Here is a 24579-nt window from a genome sequence, read left to right on the forward strand (position 1 = left end):
AAAGATTCGGAAATCAGATCTGGGGAGAAAGGCAAGAAGCTCCAACGAAGCCGGAAAGTTCCTCTACGGCAGTGGTTCCCAACCTTTTTTTGACCAGGGACCACTAGGACTTTTTTGTTCGGTGCAGGGACCCCAAGGTTCAAAATAAAAATTCTGAGAATTTGAAAATAAACTTTAATCATAACAGTTAAACATTAAACAGAATAATATTTGAATATATTTTTTTTATAATAGAGAACTTTTAATTGAAAATATTAATTTATTATGGGTTTATAACTTTGTTTCGCGGACCTTAATTTAGTTCTCGCGGACCCCTGGGGGTCCACGGACCCCCGGTTGGGAACCAGTGCTCTACGTAGAACCCGAGCGTTGGGCCCGTTCGCTCTTCCCTGTCGACTGGCTGGCAGCCCCCCAAAATCTCAGGCCAAGGATTTCCCCAGTATCTGCAACCCGAGATTCTTTACCTGGGCCTTCAGCGTGCCAAGCAGGTGGCCCGCTTCCGGCTCTGCCAGCAGCTTCTTCCTGCTTCCTTCTTGCCAAGCGGTTGGAGCCAAAAGAAAGCCGAGACGTTCAGGTAGCCTCCGGTGAGATGCATTCCACGGCAGGGCTGGGCAGGCTCAAAGATGGAGGGATCTGGGAGAAATGCCAATGAATAGCTGGCGGGGATTCTGCCGGTACTTGAAGGGCTGTCATAGAGAGGAGGGTGCCGAGTCGTTTTCTGTTGCCCCAGAAGGTCAGACCAGAACCAACGGGTTGAAATTAAATCCAAAGCGTTTCCGTCTAGACATTAGGAACAACTTTCGAACAGTTAGAGCGGTTCCTCAGCGGGACAGGCTTCCTCGGGAGGTGGTGAGCTCTCCTTCCCTGGAAAGCCGCTGCCGATCTGAGTAGACAATACTGACTTTGATGGGCCAAGGGTCTGATTCAGTGTAAGGCAGCTCCATGTGTTCATGTGTACAATCACCTTCCCTTTCCCCTCCCCACAACAGATACCCAGTGATGTAGGTGGGGCTGAGAGAGCTCCAAGAGAGCTGTGACTAGCCCAAGGTCACCCAGCTGGCTTCATGTAGAGGAGTGGGGAAACCAACCCGGTTCACCAGATTAGAGTCCACCCCTCATGGGGAGGAATGGGGACTCGAACCTGGTTCTCCAGATCAGCGTCCGCCACTCATGTGGAGGAGTGGGGACTCAAACCCGGTTCTCCAGATTAAAGACCACTGCTCCAAACCACCACTCTCAACCACTACACGACACTGGAGCTGATTTTCTGTAGTTCTAGCTCATTGGACAGGTACTCGCTCTCACCTAAATCTACCTCACAGGGTTGTTGTGGGACTAGGGGGCAGGATGGGTATCCATGGACTCCTTGGAGGCTGAATGGCTATAGGGAAGGAGATGAGGGAGAATCCGCAATTCGGCGAGCAAAATCTTGTTGGGAGGAAAAAACACACATTTAAGATTCAATGTTTAATATCATCTGCTCTTCCCTTAATTCATCCCACATGACAGTAACGTACAAGCGTATCCTCCGCTCTCTGCCTCGCAGATCCAAACCTACCCTCTCTAGCTAAAACCAGCCCCCCTCCACAAATCTCAAATAACGACCTACCAATTAAAGTTTGCAGCTGTAATATAACCTGGCCGTGCGATCCAAGAGTGCTCCGTCTGAATCCCAAATGCTTTCTCTGATTTGTTCCCTGCAGATAATTTATCCGAACATCCAGGAATACCAAAATTGATGAGGGCAGGTGGGGGGGGGAAGGGGGTTGGCGGTGATGAATAACCCTCCGCAAAGAACCCTCCACTGGGGAGCAGATGGTGGCAGCGTTGTGGAAACGAGGAGCAAAGGGTTAGCTGCAGTGCCGAGCAGAGAAGAGCAGGGAGAAAAAGGGGCGGTGGGTGGGGTTGTGGCCGGGGCTGCCCGCTTTTAGCCAACGGGCATATGTTTTCTGTTGCCCCAGAAGGACGGACCAGAACCAACGAGTTGAAATTAAATCAAAAGAGTTTCCATCTAGACCAGGGGTGTCAAACATAAGGCCCGCGGGCCGGATCTCGCCCCTTGAGAGCTCTAATCCGGTCAGCGAGCCATCGGAGGCAGCCACCCCTTTCAGTCCGGATCTGGGCTGGCGAGGCATGGCCTGGCCCGACCAAGTGACATTTATGTCATATCCAGCCCTCCTAACAAGTGAGTTCAACACCCCTGGTCTAGACATTAGGAAGAATTTTTTAACAGAGCGGTTCCTCAGTGGAACAGGCTTCCTCGGGAGGCGGTGAGCTCTCCTTCCCTGGAGGTTTTTAAGCTGAGGCTAGATGGCCATCTGTCAGCAATGCTGATTCTATGACCTTAGGCAGTTCATGAGAGGGAGGGCATCTTGGCCATCTTCTGGGAGTAGAGTAGGGGTCACTGAAGGTGTGGGGGGAGGTAGTTGTGAATTTCCTGCCTTGTGCAGGGGGTTGGACTAGATGACCCTGAGGGTCCCTTCCAACTCGATGGCCATTTATGCAGGGTCAGTTTTGATGCTCGCTCAAAGCTCCTTTTAAAAATCCGACCTTTAAAATGCCTATTCACAGTCTAGCAATTGTCGTTTGCATAGCTAACCCACGGCTGTGATTTGTCATGCTTCCTTGAGTGGATGCTTCGAGGCAGGGGCGGAGCAAATAAAAAAGGTTGCATTAAAGGGGCTCTTAAGAAATGCGAAGCAAGTGTGTGCCGGCTTTTCAGTGACTTTTGGAATGACGGTCAAGCTTGAAGAACTAAAAAAAAAATATGTGAGGCCCTTCAGCATGGAACGCGCTGCTAATTACCAAACATAAACGGTCTATGATTCTATGACATGAGCAGCCAGGAATGTGTCCCCCACCCCGGTGAGTTGGCAACCCTAATGAACTGGCTACAGAACGCTGTGATAGGGAAAGCCAAGGTAGAGTATTCAGGGAAGGGAGGGGGAGACAGTGGGCCGATTGCAGATTTATACGCACTGGCTGAAAAAACCCCGGGCACCTGCTTACAATATGTGTTCTCGAGGCCTGGGCTGCCTGCCCCTTGTCTCCTGGAACACTAAATCCACTTGACTTTTAATAGGAAAAAAGCTTCCCTTCTGACCAGCTGGGGGATATTTTACAATCCAATCATCTCTGTTTCTCCTTCTCTCCGCATGGTTTTCGTTTCCAAGCACAGGGGACTAGATGATCAGGGGTCTAGAGCAACTGCCCTATGAGGAGCGGTTAAAATGCTTACGGCAGTTTACCCTGGAAAGGAGGCGGTTAAGGGGAGAGAAGCTTCTCTCGCAATACTAGAACACTGGAACTGGAGGGTGAGAGGTTCAAAACAGATAAAAGGAAGTCTTTCTTCACACACTATGCATCGTTAAGTGGTGGAACTCCCTGCCCCAGGATGTGGTGATGGCTGCCAACTTGGAAGGCTTGAAGAGCGGCGTGGACATGTTCATGGAGGAGAAGGCAATCCATGGCTACTAGTCAAAATGGATACTAGTCATGATGCACACCTATTCTCTCCAGGATCAGAGGAGCAGGCCTATTATATTAGGTGCTGTGGAAGGCAGGCAGGATAATGCTGCAGTCGTCTTGCTTATGGGCTTCCTAGAGGCACCTGGTTGGCCACTGTGTGAACAGACTGCTCGACTTGATGGGTCTGGGTCTGATCCAGCATGGCTTTTCTTATGTTCTTATGTCTGTGTCCAACAACAGAAATAATTGATTTCGGTGGTGGATGTCAGGGCATCTATATTCAGAGAGAAAGAGAGTATTAGTTGTTGAATTTCTGCCTCTCATGAAGCTGTTGAGGCAATAGCTGTCTGCTGCCTGACTCTGGCAACTAGTAATTGGAGGTATATTGCCTCTGAACAGGGAGGCTCCATTGTTAGCCATCATGAATGGTAGTCAGGGACCATGGTATGAAGAGGCCTTTCTCCTCTTGCTTTTGCCTAATAGCAGAGATAGGCTGCCTCTGTTCATGGAGGCTCCATTCTTTTGCACAGTGATTAATGGTGGCTGATTGGCCTGTCCAACATGAATTCATCTGCAAATAAAGTAGAAAGAGGCCCTGCTGAATCAGACCAAGAGGGTTCATGTGTTTCTATCTGTAGCAAATCATATGTTTCACAAACTGGCAATAGGTCACTCCATTTGAACCCCACACATGATATTTGGTGGTATACTGCTGCTGCACATGGAGGTTCCATTTACTTATCATGGTGGCTAGCTGTCAACAGAACTATCTCAAGTGAATTTGTTTTGATCCTTTTAAAAAAGCCATCTAAACTGCCTGGCCACCCCCACAAACCACCCAAGAAGAAGAGTTGGTTTTTATATGCCAACTTTCTTTACCACTTAAGGAAGAATCAAACTAGCTTACAATCACCTTCACTTTCCCCTCCCCAGAAGAGACACCCTGTGAGGTAGGTGGGGCTGAGAGAGCTCTAAGAGAGCTGTGAGTAGCCCAAGGTCACCCAGCTGGCTTCATGTGGAGGAGTGGGGAATCAAACCCAGTTCACCAGATTAGCGTCCGCCGCTCATGTGGAGGAGTGGGGAATTACTCGGTTCTCCAGATCGGAGTCCACCGCTCCAAACCACCTCTCTTAACCACTACACCACATTGGCTCTCCCGGTTGACAGAGGACCAATCTTGGTCTTCAGTTCCATAGAAACTCTGCGTAAAAGGGCCCAATACTAGAGATCACTGGTCCATGAAAATCAGCCTTATCCTCAGACTGGCAGCCGCTCTCCAGGGTCTCAGGCTAAGGTCTTTCCCATCACCTACTTGCCTGGTCCCTTTAACTGGAGATTCCGGGGATCAAACCTGGGACCTTCTGCATGCCAAGCAGAGGCTCTTCCACTGAGCCACGGCCCCTCTTTTTATGCAAAATATCCCGGCAATGGCTCTAGAGAACCTGGTGGGCCTGATGCGAAACGTCTTGGGATGCCTCTCAGGTGAGAACAGCAATCTCCCTGGTGTCTCCAGGTATGTGTTGCACCCTCAACCTGGGGCTGCAGGTTTTCGGCTTCCCTCCAAACCGCACCTTCCCGCCCAAGGCCAAGCTTAGTTCAGTGACGCTGTGCGGAAAAAGGCCCAACAGGTGATGGCAAAGAAGGGGGGGCAGGATTTCAGGAGAAAGGGTGGAAAGCCCTTGAAGCCACTTAACATTCTCAATGCCGCGGCATTCCGGTTAGCAAATACATTCAGTCTCCGCCCACGCCTCGTTTCTAGGTTTGTTTGCATTAGGACACGCACAGTCAAATTCTTTGTATTTTTTCTCTCTTTCCAAAGTACTTAAAAAAAAAAAACACAGCAAGTATGATCGATGTGACTGTTTGATAGAAGGTGTGTGTGTGTTGAGTGCCCTCGAGTCGCTTCCGACTCATGGCAACCCTATGAATCAATGTCCTTAGGGTTGCCAACCTCCAAGTAGAAGCAGGAGATCTCCTGCTATTACAACTGATCTCCAGCCAATATAATTCAGTTCACCTGGAGAAAATGGCCGCTTTGGCAATTGGACTCTATGGCATTGAAGTCCCTCCCCTCCCCAAACCCCGCCTTCCTCAGGCTCCGCCCAAAAACCCTCCCGCCAATGACAAAGAGGGACCTGGCAACCTTAAATGTTCTCCAAAATGTCCTATCTTTAACAGCCTTGCAAACTGAGGGCTGTGGCTTCCCTTGTAGAGCCCATCCATCTCATGAACACATGAAGCTGCCTTATACTAAATCGGACCCTTGGTCCATCGAAGTCAGTATTGTCTGCTCCGACCGGCAGCGGCTCTCCAGGGTCTCAGGCAGGGGTCTTTCACATCACCTACCTGCCTGGTCCCTTTAACTGGAGATGCCGGGGATTGAACCTGGGACCTTCTACATGACAAGCAGAAGCTCTATCACTGAGCCATGGCCCCTCCCCTCTCTTGTTGGGCCTTCCTCTTTTCCTGCTGCCCTCAACTTTTCCTAGCATGATTGTCTTTTCCAGTGACTCTTGTCTTCTCATAATGTGACCAAAATACGACAGCCTCAGTTTAGTCATTTTAGCTTCAAGGGTCAGTTCAGGCTTGATTTGATCTATAACCCACTGGTTGGTTTTTCAGGCAGTCCACGGTATCCATAACCCTCTCCTCCAACACCATGTTTCAAAGGAATCTACTTTCTTCCTATCAGCTGTCTTCATTGTCCAGCTTTCACACCCATACATAGTAATAGGGAACACGATGGCATCAATTAACTTGATCTTGGTGGCCATTAACACTTAATAATCTTTTCTAGCTCCTTCAAGGCTGCCCTTCCCAGTCTCAATCTCCTTCTGATTTCTTGGCTGCAGTCTCCCTTTTGGTTGATGACGGAGCCAAGGAATAGAAAGTCTTTATAGAGGAGGGACGCCTTTAATTTTCCAGTTGTATGTTCAGAACCTCAGAAGAGCCTTGCTCAGTTCAGCATTCTGATTCCTCTTGATGCCCCATGAATGCTTACGAAGAAGGGCACGAAAGCCAAAGCCTCCCTCTGTTATTGTGAGCGGCATTCTGCGGTAGACTGTCTCGGAACGTGGAGGTTCCAAGGAAAGCCTTGGTGGCTCAGGCCGACGGTCCCTTTAGTCCAACAAGTGGCCAACTAAATACCCCCCAGAAGGCCAACAGGTGGGCACAGAGGTCTATTTTTCCCTGCAGCCACTGGCATTTTAAGGTACACTGCCTCTGAACATGGAGGTTTCACTTAGCTATTGTGGCTAAAGGTCACCCACTTGAAACCAGCCAAAGGAGCTGTAACCTTTGACACACACCCCACCCTATCTCTCAGGTGTGAACATTTTTACCACTGTGGGCAGTTTTCCAGATCTTGCTTTGCACTGGCTGGATGGCTGCTGCTCTTGAGGGTCTCGGGCAGAGAAGGGTCTTTCCTGACATCCTTTGCAGAGGATTCGGCAAAATGAGTCAGCAGTGTGATGCGGTGGCTAAAAAGGCAAGTGCGATTTTGAGCTGTATCAACAGAAGTACAGCGTCCAGATCACGGAAGTGATGGTATCTCTTTACTCTCCTCCGGTTAGACCTCACCTAAGTATTGTGTTCAGTTTGGGGCACTGCAATTGAAGAAGGATTTAGACAAGCTGCAACGTGTCCAGAGGAGGGCAACAAAGATGGTGAGGGGGTCTGGAGACCAAGTCCTATGAGGAAAGGTTGAAGGAGCTGGGTATGTTTAGCCTGGAGAGGAGACGGCTGAGAGGGGATATGATAACCATCTTCAAGTACTTGAAGGGCTGTCGTAGAGAGGATGGTGCCGAGTTGTTTTCTGCTGCCCCAGGAGGTTGGACCAGAACCAACGGGTTGAAATTAAATCAGAACAGTTTCTGTCTAAACATTAGGAAGAACTTTTGAACAGTCAGAGCAGTTCCTCAGTGGAACAGGCTTCCTCGGGAGGTGGTAAGCTCTCCTTCCATGGAGGTTTTGAAGCAGAGGCTAGATGGCCATCTGTCAGCAATGCTGATTCTATGACCTTGTGCAGATCATGATAGGGAGGGCATCTTGGCCATCTTCTGGGCATGGAGTAGGGGTCACTGAGGGTGTGAGGGGAGGTACTTGTGAATTTAGTGCATTGTGCAGGGGGTTGAACTAGATGACCCTGGTGGTCCCTTCCAACTCTATGATTCTAGGGACAGATCCTGGGACTTTCTGCACATGCTCTCCTATCCTGGGGGCCTTTGCTAAAAGTTCTCTGTTGCTGGTTGAGCAAGGAATTGGGGATCGGGTCCAGCTCACTTAAAAAAACAAAACCAATAACTTTATTTTTTTGGGGGGTGGGATGCATTCTGGAAGCCGCCCAGAAGTTAAAGGGGCTGAAAAGTTTAATACATTACCAATTAATCCGGTAAGGGCTGCGAGGGGAAGATGTGGGGCGGGGAGGGCTGGAGTGTGTGGGATTCCTTGCATTTCTAAATTTTTATTTCCCCCTGCAGTCCTTTAAAATAAAGGATGCAGGCTGGATCAGGCAGCGGGCCCTGGCCGGCCTTCGGCGCAGCCAGACACGATCGCCGTCCAAGCCGTTTTATGGCTCAGAACTCAAGGATCTCTCGGCAAAGATGCAGAGGAGTGCCGAGCCCTCGGAAACAGATTTTTATTTTATTTTTTTCAGGCAAGAGGGGAGAAAGACGACAAAGAGTTTTGTGGGATGGGGCACATGTAGAGGGGGAGAAATTTCCCTCTCACTCACATCAGGGTAGGACTTGAGTGGGGAATCCCCTAGATAAAACTTGCAAGAATTTCTTCACACCATGCACGGACTGCTTGTGGAACTCACTGCTACAAGACATGGGGGGGGGGAGGAGAAGAAGAAGAAAAAGAACTGGTTTTTATATGCCAACTTTCTCTACCACTTAAGGAAGAATCAAACTGGCTTAAAATCTCCTTCCCCTCCCCACAACAGACACCTTGTCAGGTAGGTGGGGCTGAGAGAGTTCAGAGAGAACTGTGACTAGCCCAAGTTCACCCAGCTGGCTTCATGTGGAGGAGTGGGGAAACCAACCCGGTTCACCAGATTAGTGCCCGCCGCTCATGTGGAGGAGTGGGGAATCGAACCCAGTTTTCCAGATGAGAGTCCACTACTCCACTACACCATGCTGAAGCGACTGAAAGGAGAAAAGGTGGAGCAGTGGTTTCTAGCCAGAGTTTTTAAACAGAATCTCTACATTCAGGGGGCAATTTAGCTCTCAATATGGGGGATAAATATCAGGAGGGCTTCAATTAATTGGTGGAGGAGAGCTGTTAGCCGTGGTAGCTAAGTGGAACCTCCATGCTTGGAGGCAGTCTACAGTATTCGATGGACTTTTGATACATTGTTATATGGTTCCAGACGTGATAGCTAAATGGAACCTCCCTATCTAAAGGCAGCCCTCCTATTGAGACAGCTTGGTGTAGTGGTTAAGAGCGGTGGACTCTAATCTGGAAAACCGGGTTTGAGTCCCCTCTCCTCCATGTGAAGCCAGCTGGGTGACCTTGGGCCAGTCACAGTCCTCTCTGAACTCTCTCAGCCCACCTACCTCACAAGGTGTCTGTTGTGGGGAGAGGAAGGGAAGGCAATTGTAAGCCAGTTTGAGGCTCTTTAAAAGTAGAGAAAGTCAGGGTATAAAACTCAACTCTTCTTCTTCTTATTGTCGAAGGCTTTCACGGTCAGAGTTCATTGGTTCTTGTGGGTTATCCGGGCTGTATAACCATGGTCTTGGTATTTTCTTTCCTGACGTTTCGCCAGCAGCTGTGGCAGGCATCTTCAGAGGAGTAACACTGAAAGACACTGTCTTCTATCAGAGGAGAGCTTTGAACAGTTCATGGTTAATTAGAGTCTAAATAGAGCCTCCACACAATGAGGCAGTCTACCTCTAACTTCAGGGAAAGTTGTCCGGCTGGTCTGTGGAGCACTGAATGAGGTAGATGTTCTCTGTCCTCTTTTTCCCTCTCTCCACAGTTGTTTAGATTGGATGATTTGCAACCAGAGGGGAGATTTGAGAGAGCCAGCATGGTATAGTAGTCAAGAGTGGTGGTTTGGAGCGGCGGACTCTAATCTGGAGAACCGGGCTTGATTCCCCACTCCTCCACATGAGCGGCTGACTCTAATCTGGAGAACCGGGTTGGTTTCCCTACTCCTACACACGAAGCCAGCTGGGTGACCTTGGGCTAGTCACAGTTCTCTCCGAACTCTCTCAGCTGCACCTACCTCACAGGGTGTCTGTTGTGGGGATGGGAAGGGAAGGTGATTGTAAGCCGGTTTGAGTCTCCCTTAAGTGGTGGAGAAAGTCGGCATATAAAAACCAACTCTTCTTCTTCTTCTTCTTCTTCTTCTTCTTCTTCTTCTTCTTCTTCTTCTTCTTCTTCTTCTTCTTCTTCTTCTTCTTCTTCTTCTTCTTCTTCTTGATAGCATCTCTGAAAGAAGGGAAAGGGTACCAGTTCCGTCCCGTTTTTCAGGCTCCTCACTCCTTCCCAAACCCTATTTTCACACCCCCTCCCAGCTCTTCCCTTCCGTGTGCCTCATGCTCCAAACCACTCACGAGAACAGCCCTCGTTCCGGCCGCGGATGATTCAGCTCGCAAGCAGGCCCGTGTCAAAGGGGACCAGAGAAATAGCCACCTCCTGAGATTCCCGGCAGGCCGGGTGACTCACACAGGACACAATGCCACTCTCCATGGATTGTGTGTTTGTGTCTGGGTCGGCATTGCCTAGGCTTCTGATCCCACAAACAATTGTCGCCCCCACTGCCGGCAACATCTTCATCATCTGTGTCCGGAAATCTGGGGGCAGAGGGTCGTTTATTTTAAAAAGGCATTCAAGTTGGTCTGGGCACTGTGCCCTCCGGAGAGGAAATCCAACTGCCTCATCCGTTTCTTGGGCTCTGGTGGCTCAGTGGTCAGGGAAGTCAACTAAGAAAGGCGCTGCTGGACCAGACCAAGGTCCATCAAGTCCAGCAGTCTGTTCACACAGCGGCCAACCAGGTGCCTCTAGGAAGCCCACAAACAAGGCGGCTCCAGCAGTGTTATCTTGCCTCCGTTCCACAGCACCTCATATAATAGGCCTGCTCATAAGAACATAAGAAAAGCCCTGGTGGGTCAGACCAAGGCCCATCAAGTCCAGCAGTCTGTTCACACAGCGGCCAACCAGGTGGCTCTGGGAAGCCCACAAACAAGACGGCTGCAGCAGCATTATCTTGCCTGTGCTCCACAGCACCTCATATAATAGGCCTGCTCCTCTGATCCTGGGGAGGATAGGTGTGCATCATGACTAGTATCCATTTTGACTAGTAGCCATGGATAGCCCCGTCCTCCGTAAAAACATAAGAAAAGCCATGCTGGATCAGACCCAGGCCCATCAAGTCCAGCAGTCTGGACTTCACAGCAAACCAGGTGCCTCCAGGAAGCCCACAAACAAGACAACTGCAGCAGCATTGTCCTGACTGCGTTCCAAAGCACCTAATATAATAGGCCTGCTCCTCTGATCCTGGAGAGAACAGGTATGCATCATGACTAGCATCTATTTTGACTAGTAGCCATGAATACTTCTCCTCCATGAACATGTCCACTCCCCTCTTCAAGCCCTCCAAGTTGGCAGCCATCACCACATCTTGGGGCACGGAGTTCCACAATTTAACATGCTCAGAGGCATTAAAATCCAGTCCTGGCATTAATTTTGAATGGATTAAACACGGATTAGGGCTTGGTGGCTAAGGCAGAGGGGCGACCTAACCCTAGTTCAAATCTCTCATTTACGCAGCCTCTGGAACATCTAAACACTGAAGCAACATGCATAGGCACGAGTGTGAAACGAATGATCCTGGTAATGCTATTAGGGAACAGATTTGTGTCAAAGCGTTTTAAAGCGTGCCTTGAAAAGCAGTTATTATCTTAGACTATGTCGGAAACGTTCAGTCTCGCAATGCAGTTTATGGGATTCTGGAGCCTTTGGGTGAAAAGTTTCGTCCTGCTTGGATGAGGAAGCCGAGGTAACCATGAAACGAAACGGGAACAAAGGGGAACAAAGAAAGTTGCTCGTATAGTTTGCATCGCTAGGATTATCAGAGCCATGTTCTCTGCTCACCAAGATGCGCTTTGCAAATTGTATTGTGTCTCTTTGCTTCTGACCCGGGCCGTTGCCCTCCTCAGAATCCACAAGGAAGCATCTCACACATGAACACATGATTAGGGGACTAGAGCAACGGCCCTATGAGGAGCGCTTAAAACAGGGCTGTTTTGCTTGGAAAGAAGGCGGTTAAGGGGAGGCATGGTAGAGATCTATAAAATTATGCATGGTTTGGAGAGAGGGGACACGGAGAGGCTTTTCTTCCTCTAGCGGGGTCATCTGCTGAAGCTGGAGGGTGAGAGATCCAAAACAGACAAAAGGAAGTATTTCTTCACACAAAACATAGTTAAATGGTGGAACTCCCTGCCCCAGGATGTGGTGATGGCTACCAACTTGGAAGGCATTAAGAGGGGAGTGGACATGTTAATGGAGGGGTATTCATGGCTGCTAGGCCTAATGGATACTAGTCACTATTCTCTCCAGGATTAGAGGAGCATGCCTACTATCTTGGGTGCTGTGGAACACAGGCAGGATAAATGCTGCTGCAGTCGTCTTGTTTGTGGGGCTTCCTAGAGGCACCTGGTTGGCCGTTGTGTGAGCAGACTGCTGGACTTGTTGGGCCTGGGTCTGATCCAGCAGGGTGATAAGAACATATGTTCTTACATTCTTAACACATGAAGTTGCTTATACGGAATCAGACAGACCCTTGGTCCATCGAAGTAAGTATTGTCTACATCGAAGCAAGTATTGTGGCAGCGGCTCTCCAGGGTCTCAGACAGAGGTCTTTCACATCACCTACCTGCCTAGCCCCTTTTAACTGGAGATGCTGGGGATTGAACCTGGGACCTTCTGCATGACAAGCAGGTGCTCAACCACTGAGCCACAGCCCCCTCCCTCTCTTGCATATGTTTTTCTCTCTCTTGGGCCCTTTCATGTATCTGCTCACTGCCACCCTTACCTCAAGCTTCAAGGTCTTAATTAAGAGATTTCCAAACAATGTGCTAGCAGAAGCACGTCAATTATGTAAGTAAAGGTTTCTGCAATCCCAGAAGTATTCCCCTGCAGAGAATTATCCTCTGAAGAGGGTGCCTGTTACAACTCTGCACAGTTCTCTAATTTGGCATTTGCTTTGTCCAATCAGCCTTTGGAGGGTGGGGGGACAGTAGCTTTGACACATGTCCTTGCCAGGCTTGATGAGTCTTGTGTAGTGCTTAGATTAGGACCTGGGAGACCCAGGTTCGAATCCCCATTCTGCCAGGGAAACTTGCTCTGTGACCTTGGGCCAGTCTTAGCCTAGCCTAGCTCCCACTGGAGAGAAAGGTGGAATATAAATGAAGCAATATTTTTTAAAAAAACAACACATAAATTCCACATGCAAAGGGCAGCAGAATGACCCATCCTCAGAGGAGGGCGCCCACTGTGTCTCAGTATGATTTGCTGCGCCTTCCATGCAGCCCACCCTTGTAGTAGTATTTCTACTGCCAAGAAGGTATAAGTGGATCATCTAGCAACTCATGATGCAGATATGCAGTTGAATTATCCACCTTCAGAGGAGATTGCCCGTTGCAACTCTGCATGACTCTGAACTGGCACCTGGATCAATGAGTGACTCCGGCAGAAACACAAGGCAATGGTTTCTTCCAAAAATGAGCTCTTGTGCGCACTTGAGAGCAAATTCTTGAGGATCTAACAGTGCAGCACGTGTCCAGTGTTTTGTTTCAAAAGCATGTGACACTTATCAGCGTTTTGGAAGAAGAGGAAGAATAGTTGGTTTTTATATGCCAACTTTCTCTACCACTTAAGGGCGAATCAAACTGGCTTACATTCACCTTCCCTTACCCTCCCCACAACAGATATCCTCTGAGTAGGTGGGGCTGAGAGAGCTCTAAAAGAGCTGTGACTAGCCCAAGGTCACCCTGCTGGCTTCATGTGTAGGAGTGGGGAAACAAATCCAGTGCACCAGATTAGAGTCTGCCACTCAAGTGGAGGAGTAGGGGATCAAACCTGGTTCTCCAGATCAGAGTCCACCGGTCCAAACCACTGCTCTTAACCACTACACCACTCTGGCTTAGGTTGCATGTAGTTTAGTCCTTAATCGGACTACCAGGAGTTCACTCTTCCAAGTATCTCAAACAGGACATATTTATCCTGGCAAGGCCAGACTGAATAGTATATTTTTTTGGCGACTACATTTTGCATCGAAAACATTCTGATTTTACACCAAAAACAGGCAAAAAACACAGCGCACTGCTTGGTCAGCCTGCAAGACTGAATGACATGCTAGTAATTCTGAATAGCTTACATATAATAATACGATAATCTCGTCCTCAGGAATGCCCTTGGAAAATCTGTTTTGGCCTGTACTTAGTCAAGAACAAATCGGATGCTCGTGGCTACACAGGCTAAGGAGCCTTGCAGAAATGAATAAGTTTGCAGGACAGATGAAGTGGCCCCAACGTGCAAGCTTTTGATATACATACAGCCTTTTGCAGCGCTTGTCGAGAAGTCCTGTGTAACTCCAAAACTGGTGCAGCTGAGTCAGCCCTTTTCTTAAAAAGATCTGGAGTTAGACATATGAATGCTATCATGCCCATAAAAGATCTTGGCTCTTGGGCCAACTCCGGACGAGTCCAGACGCTTGGATCATCTGGCTGATTGGGATGCGGGGGGGGGGGGGGCTGAGCTCCCCCCCCCATTTCTTTCTCTAGCCTGGAGAAAGTGGGGGGATGGACGACCTTTAATGTACTTTTGAAAAGAACATCTTTACCCCAGCCAAAAAAGCCAAAATGCAACCTACCCACCCAGGCAGTCCAAAAAACATTTTTGAAGGGGGGGGGGTTAAATCATACACACAAAAAGAAACTATCTAGTAATAGTCCAGCCAAATAGCTGAGGAGGTATTTACTACCCTGAGTCAGAAGTGATCTTTTCAGAGTGGTGATTGAGTAACAGGCAAAAGAAGGTCAAAACTGGGGGGGGGGGGGAATAAGGAATATTTTGGAGGGGGGGAACTCTTAGCTCCGGGGGTTTCCCCCTTGCAAGCAAAGAGGAGCTGGATGGATGGATCGCAAGAGGAGGGGGTATCTCATTTGAGCAAAGGCTTGCTAATTTCAACCTCATCCACCCCCCCAAAAAGCCCAGAGGGGCGGGGAAGGGCAGGGCGGGGCGGGGAGAAAAAGAGGTATTAAGCAACTTGTCAAGTTTGAACAGCGCAGACTTGCTTAGGAAATCCCTTGTTTAGTGCTTTATATTTGGTGGGGGTTTTTTTTTGTTTTTTTTTAAGGGAAAGCTTGGGGACAAAAAAACCAAAAGGAGATCCATCCCCACCCCCTAGTTGCTCATGAGAAAATATTTAACAGGAGCCTTTTTGGGAGGGTACAGAAAAGAACCATTGGGAAGGCAGAAAAGGGATCCCTTAAAGAGGAGGAAAAGTGTCCCTTTTAGGAAAAGCCTTTCGTTTCTTTTCTTTTTTTCACTATGATGAAAGTATTCTTGCTCGGTTTGGCTCTGCTGCGGGTGGATTCTCTGATGTGTAAGTAAAAAAACCCTCTTGGACTCTCTAATCTGTATATAGATATATATTTTAATTTGATTTTTTTAAGGAGTGGGGAAAGGTGGTAGGCAGATGGTGGTGCGAACTGATGGGTGTGAAAGAGAGGAAGGGGAGAGAGGCGGGGAGGATGCCAGGCATACGGAGGCGATGCTGATGGGAATTTTATGGACGTTTTGGGGTGCCAAGAGCGGAAAGCTATCGTAAAAAAGAAAAGTATCTTCTCTTATTTTTTAAAAATAGCCAAAGGGCTCTCTTTTTTATTTATTTTTGGAGCAACTGTTGTTTTTTTTTTTAAAAAAAACACTCAGAAGAAAACTCTTAATTTTAAAAAGTTCATAAGGAACCCAAAGGAAAGGGCTTTTTTTTAAAGAAGAGAAAGGGAGATGGAAAAAAATCTCAGCTGTGCCCTCCAAACATTCCGTAAAAACAGGCCAAAGAATTAAAATACTTCGCCACCGACAAACAGTGATGAATTTCTCTCTAAACAAAACACCCCCTGCCCCATTTTTATTCTTTAAGTCGCTCTGCTTTCTCTTTTAAATGCCTTTAGGGATCGATTGAATCATCCCACCCACACTCTTTTTAAAAATTGGAAACCACCTACAAAAATTAGAAAGGGGGGGGGTCATAGACTTTGTCTAACTGCACATAATTGAATGTGTGAGTTTTTGGTGGTGGTGGGGGAAATGGGTCTATTTGCAAAGACAACCCCATTAAGAAAAAGATAGATGAGAAGGTTTTAATTCTAGAACAGTTTTTTTTTTGGGGGGGGGTCACCAAATTCAGTATGCCTCTCTCACTCTCTCCCCCACCAATGACCTATACATTTGGTTTTACTCTCTAGAGACAGTACACTTTCAAACGTTTTCTGATGTCAAACTTTACATGCTATATTTTGGACTTAAGACTGGCTGTCTTTCAAACCCCCCCCCCCAATTTAAGCATGCCCGTGTTAAGGAAAAGGCATGAAATGGAGATAACCCTTTTTAAAAATGGCACTCCTTACATTCCCCTCCATCCCACCCTCCAATTATTTTGCAGACTTTGGAAATTTCTGGTGGTCTCAGCTTAAAAGTTTATTTTGTGAATTAGTCTTTTTTTTGGGGGGTGGAGGTGTTAGTTTTTAAAGAGCAAATAATTTATCTTTGGGAGAGGAGTCTGGTAAGAAAAAGGCACAGATCCAAGGGGGGAGGTTGCCCTTTTAAATCAGTATTTATATATAAAAGCAGAAAGCAAGAGAACAAAAGAATCAGCACTTACATGTTACATTAAAACTAAGTCACCCCCATTCTAGGCAGAGAAAATGTTCTAGTCCCTCCCCATATGAACCCCAGAGTAAAATGAGGGTTTTTTTCAATGATAGGGGTTTGACACACACCCAGTGAAGGCTATATAATTTATTAAACAAATGTTGTGTAAATTTAAGTGTTATGATTTCTTTTGGGATGTATGTGATTCGGATTCAAATCCGACCCACTCTTTACAAACTAGAAATCTTTAATCCAGATTCTTGGAGATGATAGATACCGTATTTACTTGAAAGAAAGACTTCCCTGAGTGTAAGACTGTTCCCTTTAAACAAGTTATACATATAAAAAAAAAATATTATTATTGGACGTAATTGTAACTTGTATGCAAATGTAAGGTGACCCCCCACTTTTTATACCTGTGAAAAAACCTAGTCTTGTAGTATGAGTAAATGCTGTATAGGTTGCAGTGTTCTTCACAGCAATAAGGAATTTCAAGCCACCCCTTTCAAGCCCACCCCTTCCCCCTCCAGTTGTTTTTGGGGAGAATTTTCCACCCCTTTAGTCTTTTCAGGCTAGATATCTGTGTTATCTTGTCATGCTTCCAAAAGCCCCACCTCCAAACCCCTCTAGACTGGATGTCCCAAGACCCTTTCGCCACCCGCAGTGGGTTTGAGAGGGTGCCAAACCCATTTTCACATACAGCCTTTGCAAAGACTGGGCATCGCAGGGGCACAAAACACCGTCTTCCAACCAAAACTTCTATTCTTCCCTGTGTTCTTCCATAAGAGGGGCTTTCCTCTCCCCGCCCCATCAAGAAGGTAAAACAGAAAGCAATTCCCCCTGGAAAATGGACATCTCCCCTGTGATGATTAAAAACTCACATTAAACATCAGTTTTCTTTTTTTTTACTACCAACTCCACCCGGTAGAAAAGCTATATCGGTTATCTCCACGACTAGAGATTACTTCCTCTGTATGCCGCCCCCATTCCAAAAGTTTATATACCAATCTCTTGTAGAAAGAAACAATAGCCTCCCATTGCCATCCTACAAAGAATGCACCGGACACATTTCTCCATAAAAGACCAAAGAGAATCTGCAGGTTCCGCTCTACAACTGGCCTCAGAGCCTTTCATAGAATTGGGTGTCGAGAATCTACATTCTTACCTCACAGAAGAAACAGCAAACCCACCCTTAAATATGATGGAAATATCCCTGATTTTACAGTTTGTGCTTCAAAGCAGAAGCAATCTAAGAAAAAAAATATATACATATGCACACACACCAAGTCTGTAGCCCTTGGCAGTGGGGAGCAAATGGAAAACTCTGATTTTATGATGTTTTGGGGATGAAGGCTGGAGTCTTTGGAGGTGGTGGGGCGTTTTCTCCACCACACGGAGAACAAAGTCCAACCCACCCCCCCCCAGTCCCAACACAACCTCTTCTTTGTCTTAAGAACAATAGAAGGTCTGGATCAAAGTTTCCGTGGGAAACAAACGCTCCTGCTTAATTCTTCCGAATCCTTTTAAAAATAATTTTGGAAGTTTGTGATTTATTTATTTTTTGGCCATCTAAGGGCCAGATTCTGTGCAGATAATTTTCTGGCCACGGGGAGAACTTATTGAATTAGAAGGCGGACCAAATTTGGGGAGGCACTTTAAGGGCCTAACAGAGATCTCGATTCGGAATAAATTTTACCAGGGAAAGAGCTCCGAAGGGATCTGTTCCCAGCTTGAGAACTGCTCCTCCCCAGCTCCGTTGGTCCACTTTTATTCGCCGGGGGTGAACATCTTGCGGAGAAAGTGAACATGTGTGCGAGTGCATGGCGCATAGCTGAGCGCGGAGCGAGCAGATTTCCACCCGGCTCCCCTGAAGAGCTGTAAACACAAATTAGACGTTCGTTCCTGGAGTGAATTTCTTCCATTCCCAGAAGACAGGAGGTGATGGTTGGGAAGGAGATCTTTTGCTTGCTTCCCCCCCCTTCTGGAACAGGAAGTTTATACTTCCTCCGCACGGTGAGAAATTTGTCCGAGGCAATGTTTTCAGAGAGCGTGCGATGTGTCGCCAGGCCAAGAAAAACTCCTGCCGCTGCTGGGACGGCTGGACACCCCCGGGCTGAACAGTCTGTCCCAGGAACACAGTTTCCTCACACTTCACGGCTCGGATCTGGAGTGAAACCCAACGCCCGGGCCGTGTGGGCTCAGACACAGCACCTGCGTCCAAATTTCCATGTGCGGATGGGCCCTGCCCGTGGGAATTCAGGCCGAGGGGAGCCTTCCTGTGCCTCTGTCTCTTCAGTCCGATTTGTCCTCCTTTTCTCCAGGGAGACAGAATGGGAAGCCTATTTATCATATGGTTTTTAAGAATCTCGTGTGCCGCAGCTAGGCCTGGTCTGAGCTGTGCCACAAGCCACACGGGGAGGGGCCGTGGTTCAGTGGTAGAGCATCTGCTTGGCATGCAGAAGGTCCCAGGTTCAATCCCCAGCATCTCCAGATAAAGGAACCAGGCAAGTAGACGATGTGAAAGACCTCTAGAGACCCTGGAGAGCCGCTGCCCGTCTGAACAATACCGGCTTTGATGGACCAAGGGTCTGATTCAGTAGAAGGTAGCTTCATGTGTTCATGAGCTGGAATAGACAGATCCCCTCCCCCAAGGCGCTTACAACTTCAATTTAACTTGGGACGGAAGATAAAGCACACGGTAAGTGTGTGTGTGTGTTAAGTGCCGTCAATTTGCTTCCGACACATGGCGACCCTATGAATCAATGTCCTCCAAAATGTCCTGTCTTTGACAGCCTTGCTCAGCTCTTGCAAACTGAGGGCCGTGGCTTCCTTTATTGAGTCAATCCATCTTTTGTTGGGTCTTCCTCTTTTCCTGCTGCCTTCCACTTTTCCTAGCATGATGGTCTTTTCCAGTGACTCTTGTCTTCTCATAATGTGAGCAAAGTACGACAGCCTCAGTTTAGTCCTTTTAGCTTCTAGGGTCAGTTCAGGCTTGATTTGATCTAGAGCCCACTGATTTGTTTTTTGGGCAGTCCACGGTATCCATAACCCTCTCCTCCCACACCACATTTCAAAGGAATCTGCTTTCTTCCTATCAGCTTTCTTCATTGTCCAGCTTTCACACCCATACATAGTAACAGGGACACGATGTTATGAATTAACTTGATCTTGGTGGCCAGTGACACATCCTTACACTTCAGAATCTTTTCTAGCTCCTTCGTGGCTGACCTTCCCAGTCTCAACCTCCTTCTGATTTCTTGGCTGCAGTCTCCCTTTTGGTTGAGGATGGAGCCAAGGAATAGAAAGCCTTCAACAATTTCAATTTCCTCCTTGTCAACCTTAAAGTTGAGTGATTCTCCTGTAGTCATTACTTTTGTCTTCTCAATGTTCAGCTGCAGTCCTGCTTTGGCACTTTCTCCTTTAACTTTCAGCAGTAGTCGATTCAAGCCTTCGCAATTTTCTGCCAGTAATGTAGTATCATCAGCATATCTCAAATTGTTAATGTTCCTCCATCTATAAAATGAATCGCAGTAGGGGACGAAGACAAACTTCTAGATTCTTCAAGATGAACGATTAGATTCCTTCAAAGCTCTTCCTCGTTTTGTAGTTTCTGAGACGGGCCAGTATCGATTGCCTCCATCTTGCCAGTGATTGTTCTCGGGCTGCAGTACTTAAGCTTACTACTCTGTGCCACGGGGCCTCAAGTAGCACCCAACTTATGGCGACCACTCATTGAATCATAGACTCATAGAGTTGGAAGGGACCAAAAGGGTCATCTAGTTCAACCCCCTGCACAATGCAGGAAATTCACAACTACCTTCCCCCCCACACCCTCAGTGACTCCTACTCCATGCCCAGAAGATGGCCAAGATGCCCTCCCTCCCATGAACTGTCCAAGGTCATAGAATCAGCATTGCTCATGGGGTTTTTAAGGCAAGAGACTAACAGAGGCAGTGGGCCATTGCTGGCCTCTGCATAGCAACCCTGGGCTTCCTTGGCAGTCTCCCGTCCAAGCACTAAGCAAGGCCGGCCCTGCTTGGCTCCCAAGAACATACAAGATCAGGCTATCCTGGGCCACCCAAGTCAGAGCAAGAGACGAACAGAGATGGTTTGCCACTGCCTGCCTCTGCGTAGCAACCCTGGACTTGCTTGGTGGTCTCCCATCCAAGCACTAACCAGGACCGACCCTGTTTAGCTTCCGTGATCTGGCAAGATCAGGTTAGCCTGGGCCATCCAGGTCAGGGCTGGTTTGCCATTGCCTGCTTCTACGTAGCAACCCTGGACTTCCTTGGCGGTCTCCCATCCAAATACTAACTGGGGTCAACCCTGCTTAGCTTCCAAGATCTGACAAGATCAGGTCAGCCTGGGCCACCCAGGTCAGGGCAAGAGACTAACAGAGATGGTTTGCCATTGCCTGCCTCTGCGTAGCGACCCTGGACTTCCTTGGTGGTCTCCCATCCAAGCACTAACCAGGGCCGAACCTGTTTTGTTTCCATGATCTGACAAGATCAATCTAGCCTGGGCCATTCAGGTCAGGGCAAAAGACAAACAGAGGTGGTTTGCCATTGCCTGCCTCTGCGTAGCGACCCTGGACTTCCTTGGTGGTCTCCCATCCAAGCACTAACCAGGGCCAACCCTGCTTAGCTTCCGTGATCTCACAAGACCAGGCTAGCCTGCGCCATACAGGTCAGGGCCCAGGCCATTGGCTAGGATGTAAATCCCCTTTGAAACACACGGGACTCCTTAGGATCCAGCTGCAAAGGGGAAGCTGGCCTGCGTTTCTGTTGCCTCAGCGTCATAGAATGTCTTTGCATCCCGGACTTTTAAGAGGACAATTGGGACGGCTACATTAGGCCAGCTGCGTTGTGCAAAAAAGGGATTCTCTGTGACGGGGTGCCCTAGGTCGATGAAGGGCTTGGGGTTTCTGCCTGGGGAACGTGGGCTTGTGTCGGTTGGCACCCTGTGGTGATACCTCTGTGGCCGGAGGTGACTGGCGAGGGCAGGGCGCCCTAACCCTTTTGAGCCTGTGGGCACCTTGGGAATTCGGACCCTGCACGATGGGCGCAGCTGCAAAATGGCTGCTGTAGGAGGCGGAGCCAGCAATACACACAGTGAAGAGCCTTGTGCTGTGGTGGCAGTACGGTTGCCAACCTCCAGGTACTAGCTGGAGATAGGGTTGCCAACCTCCAGGGGCTAGATGGAAATCTCCTGCTATCACAACTGATCTCCAGCCGATAGAGATCAGTTCCCCTGGAGAAAATGGCCGCTTTGGCCAATGGACTCTATGGCATTGAAGTCCCCCCCCTCCCCAAACCCCGCCCTCCTCAGGCTCCATCCCAAAAACCTCCTGCTGGTGGAAAAGAGGGACCTGGCAACCCTACCTGGGTATGTAAGAAAGGGCCACCAGAGCCAAACACTGACACAGCCCTTCCTGCCCTCCCTCTCATGATCTGCCTAAATTCACAGAATCAGCATTGCTGACAGATGGCCATCTAGCCTCTGCTTCTAAACTAGGGTTGCCAGGTCCCTCTTTAACACCTGCGGGAGGTTTTTGGGGTGGAGCCTGAGGAGGACGGGGTTTGGGGGGAGTGACTTCAATGCCATAGAGTCCAATTGCCAAAGCACCCATTTTCTCCAGGGGAACTGATCTCTATCGGCTGGAGATCGGTTGTAATAGCAGGAGATCTCCAGCTAGTTGGTGAGAGATGTGAAAGTCTTGTTCCAATTGTTTGCTTTGCAGGATATTCAAGTTATTGGTCTCGAAGGGTTTCTTTCCTCCCCAAAGTCACTGAAACCTCAATCGCTGGTGGGTGGTGATGGAGAATGTGCCTGGCACTGGCGCATATGTGCCTCAATGCGTACTTATGGATACACACTATGGCACTCTGCAGTATACAGTCTGTTCTTTCACACCCGACAGCCGCTGAGATCTTGTTTTGAACCGTTGATACCATTTTTATAGGACAATTTGTGTGTGTGTGCGTGCGTTTTCTCTCCTCTGTGTTAAGTAGAAAAAGAAACCCCTGTTCTGGCTTTTAAATTCGTGGAGGGCAACCAGTTACCGAGCAAATCAATAAAATCTACTCCCGGCAGATTGGAGTCTTCTGAAAGGGGGAAGGGAGGCTTGTTATGAAAACGAGAACATGTCACCTGTGACATGAAGGGTTGCCAACCTCCAGGTACTAGCTGGAGATCTCCTGCTATTACAACTGATCTCCAGCCCATAGAGATCAGTTCCCCTGGGGAAAACAGCCGCTTTGGCAACCGGACTGTATGGCATTGAAATCCCTCCCCAAACCCTACCCTCCCCAGGCTCCCCCCCCCGAAATCTCCCACCGGTGGCAAAGAGGGACCTGGCGATCCCAGTGACATGTTGAAGGAGATATTTCACTCAGAAATAATGACAGAAGAGACAAGACCTATTTGTGTTTAGAAGCAAGGTCTTGGATGCACAGGAGGAAACGTTTAGGATGAAAACAATACCCGCTCTTTTAAACTGTATTTTCAGTCGCTTTGAGGTTATTGTCTCTTTTCCAACCGTCTGCGATGCAGAATAATTTTTTTTTTAAATGCGGGGATTTTTTAACTGTATTTGTAAAAAGCAGTTTGATGTTTAGCCAGTTACATTTAGTGCCTCAAAAGATTTTGATCATTTGCCTAGGGTGCTCCTCCCCCACCTCCCTGTTAACCGGAAAGATTTTTGTTTGCAAAGCTCTTAATTAATTGTAACAGAAGTACTGCAAACCGCCTCCCCCCCGACACACATACAAAGCACCCATTATTTACCCCAGCTAGCATTGCCAGCTCCGGGTTGGGAAATGCCTGGAGATTTGGGGATGGATCCTGGAGAAGACAGGGTTTGGGGAGGGGAGAGACCTCAGTAGGGTACAACGCCATACAGCCCACCCTTCAACGCAGCCATTTTCTTCAGGGGAAACTGATCTCTGTTGTCTGGAGACTGGTTTTAATTTCAGGGGATCTCCAGGTAGGGTTGCCAACCTCCAGGTGGTAGCTGGAGATCTTCTGCTATTACAACTGATCTCCAGCCGATAGAGAGCAGTTCACTTGGAGAAAATGGCCACTTTGGCCATTGGACTCTATGGCATAAGTCCCTCCCCAAACTCCACCCTCCTCAGGCTCCGCCCCAAAAACCTCCCGCTGGTGGCGAAGAGGGACCTGGCAACCCTATCTCCAGTCCACACAGCTCCGGGTTGGGAAATACCTGGAGATTTTCAGGGCAGAGCCTGAGGAAGGTGGGGTTTGGGGAGGGGAGGAGATTGGTTGTAATAGCGGGAGATCTCCAGCCACCACCTGGAGGTTGGCAATCCTAAGGCACCCCTTTAAGGGGCTGGTTCTCTGGTTCCGTGCTGCATGCGTGACAACTCCAAAACCAATTCCCTGGAAATGATTGTTTCAGTCATCTGCAGATTTAATTGGTTAAGTGATGGACGCACTTAATTGGCCACGATTTCTTTAAATCGGGAGACAGCTTTCATGTTTCTGCCATCGTTTTTGAAGTAAAGACAAATTTTATCATTATAATAATTGAACGGTTACTGAAGTCAGGCCCGCCATGCAGTTGTCATGTGTTTTTGGAATTTTCCAAATAATTAATTGTGGTGGTGGTGGGGGGAGACTGAACAGCAGGAGGAGAGGATAAAAAGTTTGCAAATTCAATTGTGTGCTTTTTAAAAAAATCAGACTTTCCTCCTCGCACTTCCAGCTGTTTAAAACACCAATAATAAAAAAGGCAATAAAACCCAGCCATTCAAAGGGACAGAATAAATGTTTCCGACACCTTGGAAATGTGGTTTTACTTTTCGGTATTACTTAACACCTGATCAGTAATTTTCTAAAAAAAAATAAAAATAAGAAAGCCATAAAAACCTCTTGCAGGTATACTGGGACAGGCCAACATTCCACGTCCCGGCTGTCTTTCTCTCCCCCCTCCTCCCTCCCCAAGACCCCTGCTTCTTCCTCTCCAATTTGAAAACTTCACACCTTTCCCTTTTAAAACACATGTTTGGGTCTGCGGTCTCCAGGCGGATGGCGGGCGGGTGGGAGGGGGGGAGAAAGAAAGGAAGGCCCGTAGGTTGGAAAACACCCAGCCTCTTTGCATGTTTTCCTGATGGTCTGTTTTCCTGATGGTTGGACGGACGTGCTTTTCTAGGATCTTTGAGTTGGCACGCTTTGCAAAACTTTGGCCTCTCCTGCTTTGCGGATCTT

General features: G+C 48.2%; 2 protein-coding genes across 2 annotated transcripts in view; one reads left to right on the top strand and one right to left on the bottom strand.

The window, feature by feature from the left end:
- The window catches only part of UPF1 (UPF1 RNA helicase and ATPase), a 309167-nt gene that overhangs the window by 276677 nt on the left and 7911 nt on the right, over positions 1-24579 (bottom strand). The gene's annotated exons all lie outside the window — the stretch shown is intronic.
- Positions 15062-24579, top strand: part of CRLF1 (cytokine receptor like factor 1) — a 33398-nt gene continuing 23880 nt past the window's right edge. The window contains exon 1 of the mRNA XM_056844531.1: positions 15062-15082. Within this exon, the coding sequence (XP_056700509.1) occupies positions 15079-15082 (4 nt within the window). The 5' untranslated portion in view covers positions 15062-15078. The remainder of the gene's footprint in view (positions 15083-24579) is intronic.

The sequence above is a fragment of the Euleptes europaea genome, chromosome 2 (genome assembly GCF_029931775.1).
Source record: "Euleptes europaea isolate rEulEur1 chromosome 2, rEulEur1.hap1, whole genome shotgun sequence".
NCBI classification, from domain to species: Eukaryota; Metazoa; Chordata; class Lepidosauria; order Squamata; family Sphaerodactylidae; genus Euleptes; species Euleptes europaea.